This window comes from Ruditapes philippinarum, unplaced genomic scaffold, assembly GCF_026571515.1.
Source record: "Ruditapes philippinarum isolate M1 unplaced genomic scaffold, ASM2657151v2 ctg2114_1_1_1_1, whole genome shotgun sequence".
Lineage (NCBI taxonomy): Eukaryota > Metazoa > Mollusca > Bivalvia > Venerida > Veneridae > Ruditapes > Ruditapes philippinarum.
The window spans coordinates 271,125-285,720 of record NW_026859460.1 but is presented as its reverse complement, the minus strand read 5'-3'; the positions used below and the strand labels follow the sequence as shown (position 1 = coordinate 285,720).

The 14,596-nt window shown below is 31.2% G+C and overlaps 1 protein-coding gene across 5 annotated transcripts; it reads right to left on the bottom strand.

Annotated features, from left to right (window-relative positions):
* Window positions 1-223: 223 nt before the first annotated feature.
* On the bottom strand, window positions 224-14,009 carry LOC132756574 (ciliary-associated calcium-binding coiled-coil protein 1-like). 5 transcript variants are annotated; one of them, XM_060747677.1, is made up of 11 exons: window positions 13,825-14,009; window positions 11,251-11,279; window positions 9,964-9,990; window positions 7,957-8,054; window positions 6,706-6,875; window positions 4,937-5,078; window positions 4,527-4,599; window positions 3,439-3,558; window positions 2,929-3,096; window positions 1,247-1,384; window positions 224-638 (listed from the first exon to the last, which is right to left on the bottom strand). In XM_060747677.1, exons 1-11 carry the CDS (start codon window positions 13,826-13,828, stop codon window positions 558-560), a joined length of 1,050 nt encoding a protein of 349 aa, XP_060603660.1. In that variant the 5' UTR covers window positions 13,829-14,009; the 3' UTR covers window positions 224-557. The 5 variants fall into 5 exon arrangements, with proteins under 5 accessions (XP_060603660.1, XP_060603661.1, XP_060603659.1 ...); XM_060747678.1 differs by lacking the exon at window positions 13,825-14,009 and adding an exon at window positions 12,448-12,603; XM_060747676.1 differs by lacking the exon at window positions 13,825-14,009 and having other exon boundaries at window positions 11,251-11,379.
* Between the last annotated feature and the right edge of the window lie 587 nt (window positions 14,010-14,596).

The following is a 14,596-nucleotide window of genomic DNA, read 5'->3' as shown; positions in this document are numbered from 1 at the left end:
GCTTTTTTAAACTTACAATATTGATAAATTTTCATTTAAGCATTATATTTATGATATAAAACCATGAAAAATTGAGTTACAGGATCTTTAGTTATTTAGCAATAAGTTCAAAGATTTAGTTTTCATGTGACATCTATTGGTGAGGTAACGGTCTCTTATCAACATTAACAAACATAATATTGGATGCTTCTACATAAGTATTAGGTAACAACAATAAACCATATTTCTACAAAATTTATTCATCAATATTATACACAAATAACAATATAAAAATATTTACATAAACATATCACAGGGTGTTATAAATACATTACTATAAAATATCATTTCTCTACACAATAGGTTTCAAACCATCTTCCATTCAAGAACATAATTTCAACAATGCTTCTGTTCCAAATTAAATACATCAACAAAATACTGAAAAAAAATTCTTTTCTCTCAAAATACTTAAACCATGATTAAAGTGAAATGCATTATTTCTTCTAATGAAAGGTTTCAAGTTTATAAATAATTTTTATATAAAGTTTTCATAGTAAAAAGTTCAGATAATGCATTCTTCATTCTGCCACTTTGTGTATTTTGTTGATCCTCTGAATAATTTGACTTTCTTTATCTTGTAATTTTAATGCAATCTCACTCTGAAATAAGAAGAAAGAATATACATGTATATTATATGCACTTTTATTTAATATATTTATGTTAAAGGCACTCAACTAAGGTTTTTTTGGACAAGAGGGAAATATATTTTTGAGATTTGTGTACAATTTGATGTAGGTCTGAACCAATAACTTTTCAGAATTTTCAGATCATTCCCTCACACTGTTTTACCAGAATAATCGTTTTTATAGTACAAAATGACCAAAAATTGAAAAGCAATGTTGTCTGGTTAAGAATTGCATTAACTAATGATTTTCATTTTTTTTTCATTTTAAGTTAAAAAAAAACAATTTTATTTTTTTAGGCTTTTAGACTTCAGTGGAACTGAAATGATAAAATAACCATCTTTGTTTTTAAATATTTTATTGACATTTAAATATTTTACTGACTGCTCAACTTCTACAGGTACAACAATTTGGTACAAAGTCAAAGTGTACCAATTTACAACGGCTAGAAACAAGGAAACACTGTGACTGAATCAAAAGATATTAACATACTTGAGATACATAATTATTCTCAGGTGAGGAGATTAAGGGCTGCTTCTGAATGAGTTTTGAAAACCTTAAGAAAGAGAACTGTTAGAATATACCTGTAAATTTCCAAGCATTTCTTTAGTAACACTTTCAACAACTTCTCGGACATCTTCTGGTGTAAGTTCAGCAAACAGGTCAGATTGTGACACTTGATCCTCCAATTCTTTATTAGGATCCGGTTTTTCCTCTTCAGGCTATAAATAAACACATCATAACATTTTATACCTTAATACAATGTAAGATGTGCAATGACTTTCATGAAGAGTCACTCTTACCATGTGAGGATTATAAGCATTTAAGGCTATGATATGATCAAAAAGACGAAATCAGTATTTTGTTATTTAAGAATCGCTGAAACAATTCCTACAAAAGTCAAATCAGATTTGTCTTTTGTGTAAAACCAGACTGGAAAAAGATCAGTAACTTAACAATAACATATATTACTTTGAATGTGTTACTGAGGCAAGGTGAAAATCAAAATTAATCTTCAGGAATGATATCCCTGCAAAATTTTTCTATCATGTGAACTGAGTATGTGACAAATACAAATTTTTAGAAGTTGACTAGAAACATCATCTAAGGAAGTTTACAAAGATTTTACCATTATGGAACCACATAAATGATATTTATAAAAGAACATACACCACATACCGGTAATAAATAATAACAAGAATTTAATTACAAATGGTAAGATAAGTATAAGGGGCACAACTCTGGTGTTGTTAATTAAGGAATGTAGTACCTAATTTTAAAACTCAAATAAATTCATTCAAAACATTACAATGAGTAATGAGTTTATTGCTATTGATAATCATTATCACTATTGAACAGTTTTCATATAAGAATAATATGTTTTGTTATACAGTATGATAATAAAATATAATAAACCTGCATTCCTTGTTAATTTCTCGTTCTTCCTACTTATGGAAACAATATACCATTGAATTTAACATTTTAATGTTAGTATAAAGTGATATAATGTGCATTTGAATAGCAAAAATGTGAAAGCTAGTATTCAATATTGTTATTATATTATAATCAATATAATGATTTATTTCACTGTTTTCAACAAAACCAGTCCAGTGCTGCCAATGACCCCCTGTATTTTATACTTGTCCAGTACCTTTTGTTCTTAAGTCTTTCTATAACCATAAATTAAACTCTGCATTTTCTGTCTTTGATACAAAACAGTAACTAGTCTGCTGGTTTTCTTTGTTTGACCCCTATTTTCCTATGCTTGATACAGTTAAATAAACACCCTAGTACGGTCCTATGTTATTCCATAACATTTTAATTGATCCTGTATTTTTCCCTTAAAGGTAAATTGTCCCTTTAGATAAACAAATATTTTTCCAAAGTATTTTCTATGTATGTACTAGTAAAGTAGTACATGTGCCCTGTTAGTTCTATCATTGGTCTTTTACTTATGTTAGGCAATTGCAATTGATTGAATGAATTAATGAATGAATGAAATTATTTAAATAATTATTTATAAGATTTTATTATGAATTTGATGATGTGAATCTATAAATAAATAAATTCTTTTATGAATCATAAAGGATGATATCAATTATTACAAATATATACCGGTACTATAAACAAAAAGACTTGTAGTTTCTTTTTGAAGAAATGTTTAAATGAAAAAAAAGGGAAAGGTTTAATTAAAGCACTACCCATCAAGGTTAATGTTTTGGAAGTTTCAACGGTAAATTGGCAATACAGCATATTTTATTCTTACCACAATTTTCTTTCTAGAAGCAGACCCCTTAGATGACCCTCTAGATTTGGAGGCTGAACCTCGAGATTTAGGGGTAGTACCCCTTGATCTAGGGGTTGAGCCTCTTGATTTAGGGGTCTTTGGGGTCGCTACCCTTGACAAGGCAGATTTTGTTTCCCTTGACTTATGCTGTAAATGGTATATATATTATAAATGAATGTTAGGTAATGGAACAAAATGACTGATTGAGATGATATTTGATAAGAAATATTTAGTTACTGTCTAATATACATTGTATAAAGTAAAAGCTTGAATTTTATTTTGTGAAGAAAAAATATACATATGGTGCAACTCATTAAAACAAATCTGTAAAAATATTTAACAAACATGTACACCAGTTAAACATAATTATCTCTATACCTTTAAAATATTACATGAACTTCTTGGTAAAAAAAGAGTAATTTGCAGGTATCAATTTCAATCAAAACTGTAAAAAGTGTGAGTTAAAAAGTGTAAGACATGTATGCATACCTCTGGAGAAGGTGTAGGAGGTGGGGTCTTGATATAATCTTGAAATAAATCTGCGGACACTCCTTCATCTAGAGGTGGTGGGAACGGGACATCGGCTGCTTTAGCTACCTCAACCTCTAACTGGAAATATACCACAGTTAAATATATAATCACCACATGCAATCTTAAGGCTTTGTAAACATTCACAGTTTTATATATATTAATTTCTAGATATATTGTAACAATAACATAAAGGAAACAACATGAATAAGAATTAGATAATAGTTCTGTGAATAGTTAGTATAGGTTAAGATAACATGTACTTATAATTATGTCTTTAAGATAATTAAACATGCTATTGTTTGTAATCCTTTGCTTCTTAACCCTTTCCCTCATGAGCATATTGTGAAAAATGGCCGTTTTCACTGAAAAGCCTCCTGTTACAAGTTCAAACTGCTATGAAACTATGAAAAATGCTTCAATACTAATCAAACTTGACACAAATGTTGACTGGACCATTGCCTTTGTAACGACATGCTCAGTCTTAAATTTCCTGTTACCATGGCAACAAGGGGACATCTCAAAATTGCCAAAAATCACTATTTTGCCTCGATTTTTTTCATCAAAATTCATTTCAAAGTGCTGCAACTTCTCAAGGGATTGAGATAGAGTCAAAGGCTTTTCAGCCTCTCACAAGTCCAAAATTTTCTTGGCGATGAGGGAGACTCCGCCCCCCTTCAAACCCCCCAAACAGAAGGGGGCACATCCCCCTTCTGGCAACCCCCTGATGTATCTTTTGGATGGGGGGCGGCACCGATAAAGTGCTCACTTTTTTAAGCAACATTTCTCAAACGAAAACATGTGTTTGGGGCCCAAATAGGACATTTTTCACTATTTCAGACCTAAAAAAGGGGGGGGGTCAAAAAAAGGGGGGGGGGTCGAAAGTGCGTTGTTTCACGTATATATGAGGTAAAGGGTTAAAAAGGCAGGATTTCTTTTTCAAATAACAAAAATAAATCCTGCAGGAGGCTTTTTTTAACTAAATACTTTTGGATTGACTATTATGAACAAAAAAAGGAAGGAAAAAGTAGCTTTAAGTTCTAACTTACATCAGTACCAATGATTTCCTCAGCTTGTGAATGGGTGAACATGAACAAAAATAGTCTATAATGCTGAAATAACCTGCAATGTAAATATCAATAAGTATATCATTATAGCAATCATTATACCTTAATGCATAATATTTTGGATTTAGTTTTCATTAGCAAAGTTCTTAAAATCTATCTAGAGAAATCAGTGACTTATGAATAGTAATAATAAAAATACATGTAATAATAATAACAACAAAAATTCAATATAAAATAATGACTGTACAATAAAGTACAATGTATACATAATAATTAACACAAATATAAATACAAGAAACCAAATTATCTTTGCAACATTTTACTAACTTTATAAAACTAATGTTTAACTAACGGTTGATTTATGAAATGAAGGGAGAGAAAGAAACTCTTACGTAGTATAAACATATTGTGAGACTACTTTAGCTTCTTTTACAGAAAAGAAGTCGAGACTGCCTGATTTAACTTCATCAACACCAATACCTGCCAACATTTTACTGAACTCTACTGAGTTTTCAGTCATACTCAGATGTTTCTCTGAAAATAAAAAAAAGGATTGTTTAAGATGACTCAGCCAATTTAGTTATTATTTCATTATGTTTAACATTTGTGAAAATTTTGTGAAATATATGCAAAATAATTAATGACATATCAATATCAGGTGAAGTTATAGTTTATACCATTAATTCATTGCTTCAAGGAATGAGTGGCTGGCCAGCCAAAGTTTCAAAGTTGCAATCCAAAACCACATTAAACTTTGGTACCCACATTTGCTAAACATCATTTCCTTCTTTCATTTTTTAAACTATGAATATTTCCCCCAAGTGTTAAAATCATGTCCCCATGCAATAAATATCAGTAAACAGAAATCTCCACTCCCGCCAAACAGAATACTGTGCCATGCACTATCCCAAAATTAACAGGAGCACCGCTAGGCAGAGCATTATATGCCCGAAAGTGTTTTTTTTTAGTAAGGATGAAGCATTTGTAAGACATGGGAATTAGCTGTTCATCCTATAAAATTTTACAGATGTAGGTTGATTAATACTTAAGTTATTAATAATGACCTTAACCTTTGACCTTGTGACCCTAAAATCAATAGGGGTCTTCTACCTTATATGGACAATCATCCTAAGGAGTTTGAATATTGTGGGCCAAATGGAACTTTAGTTATGCTCCAGAAACTGTTTTCAATTTTAAGGTAATAGTGACCTTGACCTTTGACCTTGTGACCCAAAAATCAAAAGGGGTCTTCTATCCAATATGGACAATCATATTATGAAGTTTGAATATTGTGGGCCAAATGGAACTTAAGTTATGCTCTAGAAACTGTTTTCAGTATTAAGGTAAAAGTGACTTTGACCTTGTGACCCCAAAATCAATAGGGGTCTTCTACCCAATATGGACAATCATCCTATGAAGTTTGAATAAAGTGGGCCAAATGGAACTTATGTTATTCTCCAGAAACTGTTTTTGGTTTTAAGGTAATTGTGACCTTGACCTTTGACCTAGTGACCCCAAAATCAATAGGGGTCTTTTGCCCAATATGGACAATCATCCTATGAAGTTTGAACATTGTGGGTCAAATGGAACTTAAGTAATGCTCCGGAAACTGCTTTCAGTATCAAGGTAATAGTGACCTTGACCTTTGACCTTTTGACCCCAAAATCAATAGGGGTCTTCCACCTAATATGGACAATAATCCTATGAAGGTTGAACATTGTGGGTCAAATTGAACTTAAGTTATGCTCCGGAAACTGTTTTCAGTTTTAAGGTAATAGTGACCTTGACCTTTGACCTTTTGACCCCAAAATCAATAGAGGTCTTCTACCCAATATGGACAATCATCCTATGAAGTTTGAACATTGTGGGCCAAATGGAACTTAAGTTATGCTCCGGAAACCAAATTGCTAACAAACAAATTGCTAACGGACGGACGGACAGACAGACGGACGCCAGGGGGTATAACATAATATGCCCTTTCGGGCACATAACAACTAACTATGCATGGTGCATCACTATATGGGCAACCAAATGCAACAGTAAATAATCCAAAAGGAAAGAAAAAACAACAGACTTTTATAATGTTCAGGATATAATTTTGCTGTGTGAAACAATGATTTACCATAGCCTGTATATGAAAGAAAGTATCAAAGCTGTTTACCTTTTATATTTTCCAACAATGTGTGCATTACTGTGAAAAAGCCTGACAACTGTTGGGCAGTGAACTTCTGTTGTATTCCCCAATACACAGCTGACGTATAGTAGTCTAATATAGAAGCTTGTGTTATGTCTATTGCATTGTTCTCCAGATTAAATATCTCTTTTAGTTTGCTGAAAATATTAATAATGTACATCTATTCTTAATTATGCAAATAATATTACCTTGGTAATGTAATAACCTTACTTAAAAATATATATTCGATATTTTTTTTACTATAGAAATTGTAACAGTATATATATTTGCATACATGCCATAATTTTTACACTCATTTCCGGGACACTTTTCATTTGGGGGTGGGGCATTGATCAGCAAACGTATTTTTTTTAAAATTTACATAGTGGCATACAACCTGTATTACCGGTATTTTAATACAACTTGCAAATTTAATGACACCATAAACAAAAGACAGAATGTCAATAATTATTAACAGTTTTTCTATCTTTTTTAAGTATTTAGGCATCGTTAATTCAATCAGTCACAGAATAGAATAAAGCTATGTTAAGTAATGACAATTAGCCATGTCGTTTACCTGAAACATTCGCGGAATCTTGTAGATTTTATCACCTCAAATTTAGCGGTAATTTTCACGGTGTTTGACCACTAATAACTGCCTTCAGGCGGATTAAATTTATTCTGGCCAGTTGTTAATTACAGTGTATGACACCTTCGCTCAGGAAGCCACATGGGGTAAACATTTAATCTTTTAATTGATCAAAATTATTGCCGATAATTGTTTGTTGGAAGGGGCACGTAGATATACCAATCAAAGGATTAGTGTCACCATTGCAATGCTGTTAGGGGATAATCGTTCGTTATTAGCGTTCTAGACTAGTTTATAAAAAACTTGACAATAAAATTATATAAAAATGTAAAATTTCTTGCTTCAAAGTAGATTATTTTAGATTTTTTTTTACCGGGACATAAATAATCTCCGGGACACCTCCGGGACAGACACCTTATTTCCGGGACGTTATGGCATGTATGATATTTGATACTTTTTTACTATAGAAATTGTAACAGTTTTCAATCTTATAGCTCATAATAAATCTAAAGTTTTGATAAAGCCATGTCTCTTTCTATTATATCTATTTAAGATTCCACCTACTGATTCCACCAGTGCCACCTTGTATACCATTTATATAAGTATTAAACAAAAGTTATGGATCATTTTTCATATTTCATTATACATACTCTTGTATTTGATTGACATTCATGGGTAGAAGTTCATTAGTTTGTTCCTGTGTGAGCACCTTGAATGCCATAGACTCTTTATCATCTCCATCATCATCCTAGATAATAATAAATAACTGGTAATTATCTAATGGTTTAGGGATATATTCATATTATTGAAGGAACTACACTTATAAACATGAATTTACTTGCAACAAAGTGATATCAAATTTAATTAATTGGCCCACAAACAAGTATAATTACTATAACCCACACATATGCTTCTCCTCCAAAGGAATGCCGCAAAACATTAAAAATTAGAACAATATGGCCTTTAATAAGAACCCAAATTATTTCAGATTAATGCTCTAATTTTTTAAAGGTTTAAATCAATTTGAATAAAAGCAAATGAGTATCTTAGTAAATAGATCATGGACCAGCAACTAATGGGAGACAATGAAAGTTTATAACTTAAAATTTACACTGAAATTGAACTTTGAATTGTTTTGGAAAGTTGAGGATGAATTTTAATATACATGTAGCTGTCTAGACCTAGCATTTTATAAATCAGTAGAGAGAGGTGAAGGCATTGAGCATGCAACCTAATGTTGGATACCATTACCGGTACCTAGAAAAAACAGTCAGACTAAGAAGTCAAACCAGAGACCAATTCCCAATCTTCTTGCAGCTTATATTTTTTATACTTTTGCAACGATAGTATTCTGCAGTATATAATAATAGTATACTGCAGAATACTATCGAATGTATGGAAAAATGTTTAAAAAGTTTCTAGTTGATGGTTTTAAACAAGTATAGAATAGTTTACTAATTAATACGGGGAAGTCAAAGGCCGTGACCGCGAAGCGGGCCCGAGCTTTGACTTGCCCGGCTATAGACTACACATGTATATTTTAGAGGAGATCAGATAAAAAAAAAAACAATTACAAAATATATAGAATTCTATACCTATCAATGAAATTTCAGTGTCAGTTCTAATTGTGTGCCGCCATATTCAATGTAACTCAATGATAATAGGTGGGATATTCCGATGACATAACAATTTTTAAAATAATCGTCGAGTGCTCCGAATGAAAATGGAAGCAGCATATAAAATACCGAATGACACCTTTACAACAGAAAAGAAATTTTTTAAACCGACTTCCCCATTCATAGGCTTTGCTTAATTTCATATAAAAAAATGTGCAGCTGCAGTCCTACAACATCAAACCTCGATCCTCAGAATACCGTTCTGTTGACTGCTCTTCCAATGCACTTATAAAATTTCTCCTAAATTAGTGAACAGTAAATTTATACATTGACATACTGTATATGTACTTCATCCCATAAATGAAATTCAGTCTCAATACTTTAATGGGTGCGGAGAACCATATAAATCATCTGAGCGCTATAATGGATGTAATTAAAGCAGCCAAGGTCTGTCTTTAATTGGACGCTGAATGTGTTCAGTTAACAAAAATATGCAGTCTGATTCGGACTCAACCAAGCATCTATGAATACCACAAGACACAAGTAGGCCTACTAGTAGTGATATATAGGTATTATAACGTAAGGAAATGAAATGGCAATAGTGAACAAAGCTGTAAATTTGATGTAAACAATAAAATAATGAGGCGGAAAATGTAAACAAAGCTAAATAAGCACCGAATATGTAAATTTCAAATTAACTTCAACAGATATCTAATTTTTTTTTCTTGCATACATATATAGTACCTCTAGAGTTACTTTCTTTCCCCTTCCTTTAGAATCTGATTTTGCAGACAAAGTTGACCCACTTTTATTACTTTTCCCCGATTTGGACCCTTTCGAAGCCATGTTTACTTGTTGCTAAGCTTTATTCACTTTTCATTTTCAGAGAGCACTTGTCAAAGGGGAGCAACTTTTGAGATACTGTCTAAATCTTGCACGAATGTAATCTGCTTTATAATTTTACACCAGATAAGATCGTATAAATCTCAGAGTTTATTTTATTTTTTTTAATCTTGAAATTTTCAAATATTTCAAACTTACCTTTGATGGTTTCCCTTTTACCTTTCCCTAAAACATAAAATTACATGCTAAAATTTATGTCCTGTAAACTGGAGCATACAGTACAGCAGTGAAATGCTTTAGTGAAATGTTTTAAATAAATGTATGCTTCTAACCAAAATAATCACTTGATTTCATTAAAAACTGAAATAAATACAGTCATATTAATTAGCATCAATGTAGAAAAGCACGAAATAGAACCTGACAAGTCAAGATAGGCTACATCAAAACCATTAAATACACACATGTATATAGATCTAACTGCGGAGTCTAGGCCTAAAATTAAAATCTATTCATAAAATGTTTATTGTTTCATATAGAATACTTGAATATCCAGAAATCCTAACGATGGTTGTTTCTCGTCAAGAATTTACAGCTTATTTTAACAATCCATAAATGAGCCGCGTCACGACAAAACCAACATAATGTGTTTGCGACCAGCATGGATCCAGACCAGCCTGCGCATCCGCGCAGTCTGATCAGGATCCATATGCTGTTCGCTATCAGTTTCTTTACTTGTTATAGGGTCTGCAATCCCTATTCTGTTCGCAAACCCTTTATGTTGGTTTTGTCGTGACGCGGCTCAAATCGAGATAAATTATATTTAAAACATATATCATTTTTATTTAAAAAAAGGGGGGAACGAAATGTTAGTATTTCAAAAGACGTTGTCTTATAGTTCATATGCCGTGATGATGTGGTCCTGACACCAAATATATTATGGAAGACCATTCTTAGAACGAGATAGACAATTTATTATATACTTATAGATGAAATATTGAGATATATTGATGAAATAAAATGCTTATTTTCATTTTCCAAATTTTCACTGTAAAAATTTATTTTTCACTGCAGTGAAACATATTTTCCGTATTTTCACTGCTGTCTTGAGGGACTACTTTCTTTGAAATTCTGCCAGTACACAACATTAAGGGAAAGTCTTTCAAATTCATTTAATTGTAATGTCAAAAAAGAGGAAAATGTATATAATAAACAGAAAATTCAAGTTTTTTCTGTAAACACATGATTTATTTTCATCTTGTGGCCTGAAAATTAATATATTTCACTTGTGGCTACCGCCACTCATGAAATATTTATTTTCATACCACTTGATGAAAATAAATCATGTATTTACAGAAAAAACTTGAATATCCTCTATGTATTTTGTCGATAAATAAAATCTATTTTATAGCGTGTTAAAAAAAAGATTTGAATAAAGAAATTTATGTGTAAATCATATCAAAACAGCTAGGTTAATATATATATTACCTTTTTACTCATTCTGCGTCGATCTGCACCTGCCATAGATAAATAGTTTAATCAGCTGTTTATATTGGAAATAGAAACATCATGAAGTTACAAAAAAAGTATTTCTTGTTATTTAGATCTGACGTTGTTACGTATACTGTGTTACCAACGTCAACTCACGTCGTCACATGACGTAAACAATGGTAACGTTAGATAGGGCGTTCTATTCAGACTGGTATTATGAAGTCTGAATAAAAGACAGTAAAACCAATACTCGTACCAGATAAAAACATCTTATGGATTTTTTTCTCTTTAAATGCATACTTAATTAAATACCATAATTATATGTCGTGATTGAATCAAAGTCTTGCGAGACTCTAGAAAAGTAACTTCAGACGATAAAATTGCATGTATGACAGCATATACGGATTGCGTTGTAAATGAAGAATGTCGATCAGTATAGGCCCAGCAGTTTTATATTTTTCCGGAGAAAGAGTATTGGATAATACAAGCACTGATTTTTTTCTTATTTATTATATTTATCTTTTGAATTTGTGAAATTCTAGTTCATCATTACAAAATTAACGAAAAACGCCGCAGCAGCAGCAGCAATTTAAGCATCACGTGTCTATAGAAAAAAATGATCTAATTAATTTCTGATTATAATTTACATATTATTAACGACTTATTCTGTCATTAAAATTCGATATGCAATGCATGCCATAATTTAAATGACAGTACAAGTCACAAATCAAATATATAGAGAACGACGCATATAAAATGTTTTTGCGAATCTGAAATTTCACTAAATTGAGCATAGATTTCTACCACAGCCGATTCGCTAGATCAAAGCGTTTCACAATTTTTCTTCTGTCAGTTTCGACAAATTGTATTTTAAAAATGCTTTAAAATATAGTAAAAAATTTATTTCGTTGGTGACCTTTAAATTGTTCTTATGATTAATGGGTTACATTAAGTTTCTATAACATTTTGACAGAATAAAGATCGCACATCAAATTATGTGAAATAATAAAAAGAAAAGGTAAGGAAACACGTGTAAAAACCTTTTCAGTCTACAAAAATAAGTGCATAATTGATTCTCTCAAAATCTTTTGAAATAGTTACCTTGAAAACAATCTTTTTCAAACTTTGCCTTTTGATAACAACTTAATGGCTAATTCAAAACTAATATCTATAGAAAATTTTAATTTGACATACCATTCGATTATTTATATGATAGGTTTTCTACAATAATCCATTTATATCCTTTCTCGATTATATACTTTAATTAGTGATAAATAATTGATGAAAAGTACGGTGAAAAAAAAATCAATTCACATGTTTATACTAGTAACCATACTATGATATAAAGGGTGTCATACAATGTTTGTATGATTATACCATCTACAATAGCTGTGTCTATACAACTTGATATTTAAGGCCGAAATCAGATATGGATACAGTGTGGAACTTCAATTCACATTGATAAAGATAAACGATAATTCAAAAGGGGGATTGCAGTTCAATACGTACGATTAATATGCTTAGTTAAATACACAAACATTCAATTATTTTATGACAATATCTCTTAACTGGCTTATATCAACGGAAGACAAAAATATACCTCGATTTATTGTCAACCTAAATTTGATAACTTACAGCTCTCGCAGTATATCGCTGTCAAAAAATTGTCATTTGTAGGGGTTGAACGGGAAGATGAAGAAGGAGACATCTTAACATGCTAATACAGGGACAAGAGAAATGAAAAAAAAAGCATGAAGCAAACAGAAATTCCTGGATAATTACGAGGAAAAACACCATTAAATATATCATAATAAATGAAGACTCGGTTGTACTGCATTAAATCTAATATAAAGTAAAATAGAGAAGATTTAGTTAATCTGATAGTAACAAAAAAGAATGCTGAGTTAAGATGCTAAACAAAAAAATGTAATCACACTGATAAGAGTTAAGCCAACGGAATGGCTTGGCTTATACACAAAATGTATGATGCAATTCATTTAAACAACAGCTTCTACTGGTCGAGAATATTCAGGACATAGCCTTAACTCATATAAACTAAGATAGCCTGAAATCACATAAACTAAGATTGCCTAAACTCATATAGACAGTAAGAGATGACGTTCTTACAATACATGTCAGTAGAAGTTTCTTAAGTATGTACAATACATGTGTTTACCTTTCGTATTATATTATATGCATACCTTTTTTTCGAGAAAGATTTAAAAGACAATTTGTCAAGCCCATGTCGTATACGAACTAAAAAAATTTATTACTGACTTGGCCAATGAGTTCGAACACTAAGCAAAGAAACGGGGCTTCAGAAATATTTGATAAGTATATATTCTCTAACACTGTAAAAAGAAGAATAGTATATGTAATGTCTATGTGATGATTATCTTAGAATTCTACCTATCATGGCAATTCTGAAATAAAAATTAAACACAGCGTAACAGTATAAAGTTAAATCGCTAGGAAAAACAAATGAGAGGAGAATGTGGAGAATGTATTGTACAATATTTTTGAAACAATATTTAACCTTTTACAAAATTATGATAATAGTAAAAAACTTACTCATTATGATTCCTTAGTCCGTAATTTTTACCAACAAAATATTCCTTTTAATGTATAACTATCAACAATAACGTAATCTTAAAATCCATAAACTAAAATAATGGAGCGTTCGTTTTTCTTTAATCTGGCTGACTTATCAGATTAACTCGTTCATAAAGCTTTAACCATTTCATGAAATTAAATGACAGTACACTTGCATTTGATCTGTACTTTCCATTCATATATAAGTCAATGTCGAATGGCAAACTTCCAGTATTAACGGCATATGAAAGTCCTCAGACGGCCTTTAAGTACTTTAATTGTGCAGGCACGGTCACTGTATATGTTTTATAGTGAAAAGGCAAGATATAAAGCAAGTTTCAGGACTGTCAAAGAAAGTTTATAAATATATTTTTGTCAGGTTACATGCCTATTGTAATGTAATACACATTTAGTATGACTGCCCGAAACATCCGTCAATGACGCGATACTAAACTTCTAAAGTTCCTAAATCAGGCTGGCATTTTCTTGGTTTATACACTATCTCAGTAATAATCACACATGTTCTAAAAGTTATTTTAAAACATTTCACTTTGATGTACTTTTCTTTGTATTAGACGTACTTACGTTTTACCTTTCTTCAACTTAAGCTAGTAATCAAAATCCACGTGTTTTGTATAAAGAGTGTTTAATTGGTTCAACGTATGGACACTGGGTCATAGGTTCGATAATTTGCATCTGCACCAATTTAAATAATTTATTTTGTTTTCCTAAATAATTCTTAGAGCTGTCC

Bases quoted from the DNA above. Each gene is read 5' to 3' on its own strand.
- LOC132756574 (XM_060747675.1), bottom strand. From the start codon at position 9,768: ATGGCTTCGAAAGGGTCCAAATCGGGGAAAAGTAATAAAAGTGGGTCA. The intron at 6,876-7,956 runs GTATGTATAATG...TAATATTTTCAG, and splicing joins AATGTCAATCAAATACAAGA to CAAACTAAAAGAGATATTTA. The intron at 4,600-4,936 runs GTAAGAGTTTCT...TTTACATTGCAG, and splicing joins TCACAATATGTTTATACTAC to GTTATTTCAGCATTATAGAC.